The following is a 2,252-nucleotide window of genomic DNA, read 5'->3' on the forward strand; positions in this document are numbered from 1 at the left end:
ATGTCAGGAAACTCGACTCTCCTGCTGCCAAGCCCCGCGAGCATCTTTGTCAACTTGCCTCTCCTGAGTGCCTCACCAACATGGCTCCAACCGCCCTGGGAGGCCCCCGCCTTCACTGAGGCTGCACGCTTCCGTGTCATCGCTACTCTGGTGCTCTTTGTGTTCGCGGCCATCAGTAACCTATCAGTGGTGCTAAGTGTGACACGGGGCCGTGGCCAACATCTGGCCTCTCACCTGCGACCCCTCATCGGCAGCCTGGCCTCTGCCGACCTGGTCATGACCTTCGTGGTGATGCCGCTGGATGCAGCATGGAACTTGACAGTACAGTGGTATGCTGGCAATGGCATGTGCAAGATACTCTGTTTCCTGAAGCTTTTTGCCATGCACGCAGTAGCGTTCATCCTGGTGGTGGTGAGCCTGGACAGACACCATGCCATCCTGCACCCCCTGGATGCCCTGGACGTGGGACGCAGGAACAGGAGGATGCTGCTGACCGCCTGGACTCTCAGCCTGCTCCTTGCCTCACCACAGGTCAGTTAGGCTAAGCCTGCCCCTTTACACACAATGGTTCATGTGCTCTGTTGTGTCTGAGGAGAACACTGAAAGCTAACACTTTTTGAGATGGGTGTATGGAGGAACCTGGCAATTACACAGAAGCTGTATATTTTGTTCTGAGTTAACGGACTAAGAAATGATAGGCTGACATGTATGTCTGTGTGTTTGAAGAATGCTCTTGTGCCTTATGGAATTAAGGCTTTTGTGATTGTAGTCAGAGATTTATTTATAAACAATTCATAGCAGGGAGAATAACAGAGAAAATAACATTTACCTGACACTTTTATCCAAAGCAACTTGCAATTCTGATTGAACACAACTTGAGCAATTGAGGGTTGAATCCAACAGTGGTGGGGATTGAATTGGCAACCTTCTGATCATTAGTCAAGTACCTTAACCACTGAGCTACCACCGCCCTGCTAAACTAAATAATATTAAAATTACAATTACAAAAATTAAAATTAAGTTAAATTAAAAGGTTAAATACAGATTCTATTATGAAAACATTATATTGGTACAGAAATAGACACTTGTTGTGCTTTCTGTATTGGCTCTGTGACCCTGGACTACTCCAACGACTACGACTCTGGATTTGCCCTTACTAAATCTCGCTCTTCTCTACACGTGTCTGCCTCCTTACTGCTCACTGTTACAGTTGTAGTAATCATGTAAGAGAATTGTGTGAATTACTAATTACTATTGTGTAATAATTGCTGTATTATATATTGGACCAGTTCAGAAAGTACATTCAAGTACATGCATCATTCACAAATTTTCAGTCAGACTAAAGCTTATCTGTGTACTCTTCCCTCACACTGTACTCTTATCTCATACTATACTATTCTCACCACTGACTATATTTAAATCTTGTTCCTGTATGACAGTTATTCATTTTCCGAGCAATCAAGGCTGAGGGGGTGGACTTTGTCCAGTGTGTCACACATGGAAGCTTCCAGCAGCATTGGCAGGAGACTGCCTACAATATGTTCCACTTTGTCACTCTCTACGTGTTCCCTTTGTTCGTCATGAGCTTCTGCTACACACACATCCTGGTTGAGATCAACCGCCAAATGCACAGAAGCAAAGACAAGGGTGAGTGACTCACTTTCCTAATGTGATCATGTCATTGATCTGTTATAAGGTATAATTACTGCAATTACTCCCTAGGAGGAGAGCCTTGTTTGAGACGCAGTGGAACCGATATGATCCCCAAAGCACGTATGAAGACTCTAAAAATGACCATTATCATTGTTGCCTCCTTTGTGATCTGCTGGACACCATATTACCTACTTGGAATTTGGTATTGGTTTCAGCCTCAGATGCTACAGGTGATTCCTGAATATGTCCACCATGCCTTCTTTGTTTTTGGAAACCTCAACACATGCTGTGATCCAGTCATCTATGGTCTCTTTACACCATCATTCCGTGCAGACTTGGCCAGCTGCTTGTGTTGGAGGAATCAGAAAGCTTCACCCAAGTCTCTGGACCAGTTCTCTTGCCATAGGAGAGGAGCCAGTGGAGAGGCTGAGTCAGACCTGGGAAGTGGTGACCAACCCATTGGACAACAAATATAGATTACATGAAGAACCTAAGAGTTACTTGTGCCACAAAGGAAGAGTAAAGGCAAAAAGGCGGCATGGTCATTGTTCTGTTATACCTGCCTATCTCATTAAGCATTACAGCTGTTTCATGTGTCA

At 44.9% G+C, this 2,252-nt stretch overlaps 1 protein-coding gene across 1 annotated transcript; it reads left to right on the plus strand.

The window, feature by feature from the left end:
- Nucleotides 1-2,252, plus strand: gnrhr1 (gonadotropin releasing hormone receptor 1). Its single transcript, XM_027012117.3, has 3 exons — nucleotides 1-531; nucleotides 1,440-1,647; nucleotides 1,723-2,252. Exons 1-3 carry the CDS (start codon nucleotides 1-3, stop codon nucleotides 2,127-2,129), a joined length of 1,146 nt encoding a protein of 381 aa, XP_026867918.3. The 3' UTR covers nucleotides 2,130-2,252.

This window comes from Electrophorus electricus, chromosome 2 (assembly GCF_041902795.1).
Source record: "Electrophorus electricus isolate QZ-2024a chromosome 2, ASM4190279v1, whole genome shotgun sequence".
Taxonomy (NCBI): Eukaryota; Metazoa; Chordata; class Actinopteri; order Gymnotiformes; family Gymnotidae; genus Electrophorus; species Electrophorus electricus.

Bases quoted from the DNA above. Each gene is read 5' to 3' on its own strand.
- gnrhr1 (XM_027012117.3), top strand. From the start codon at position 1: ATGTCAGGAAACTCGACTCTCCTGCTGCCAAGCCCCGCGAGCATCTTT. The intron at 532-1,439 runs GTCAGTTAGGCT...CCTGTATGACAG, and splicing joins TGCTCCTTGCCTCACCACAG to TTATTCATTTTCCGAGCAAT. The intron at 1,648-1,722 runs GTGAGTGACTCA...ATTACTCCCTAG, and splicing joins GCACAGAAGCAAAGACAAGG to GAGGAGAGCCTTGTTTGAGA.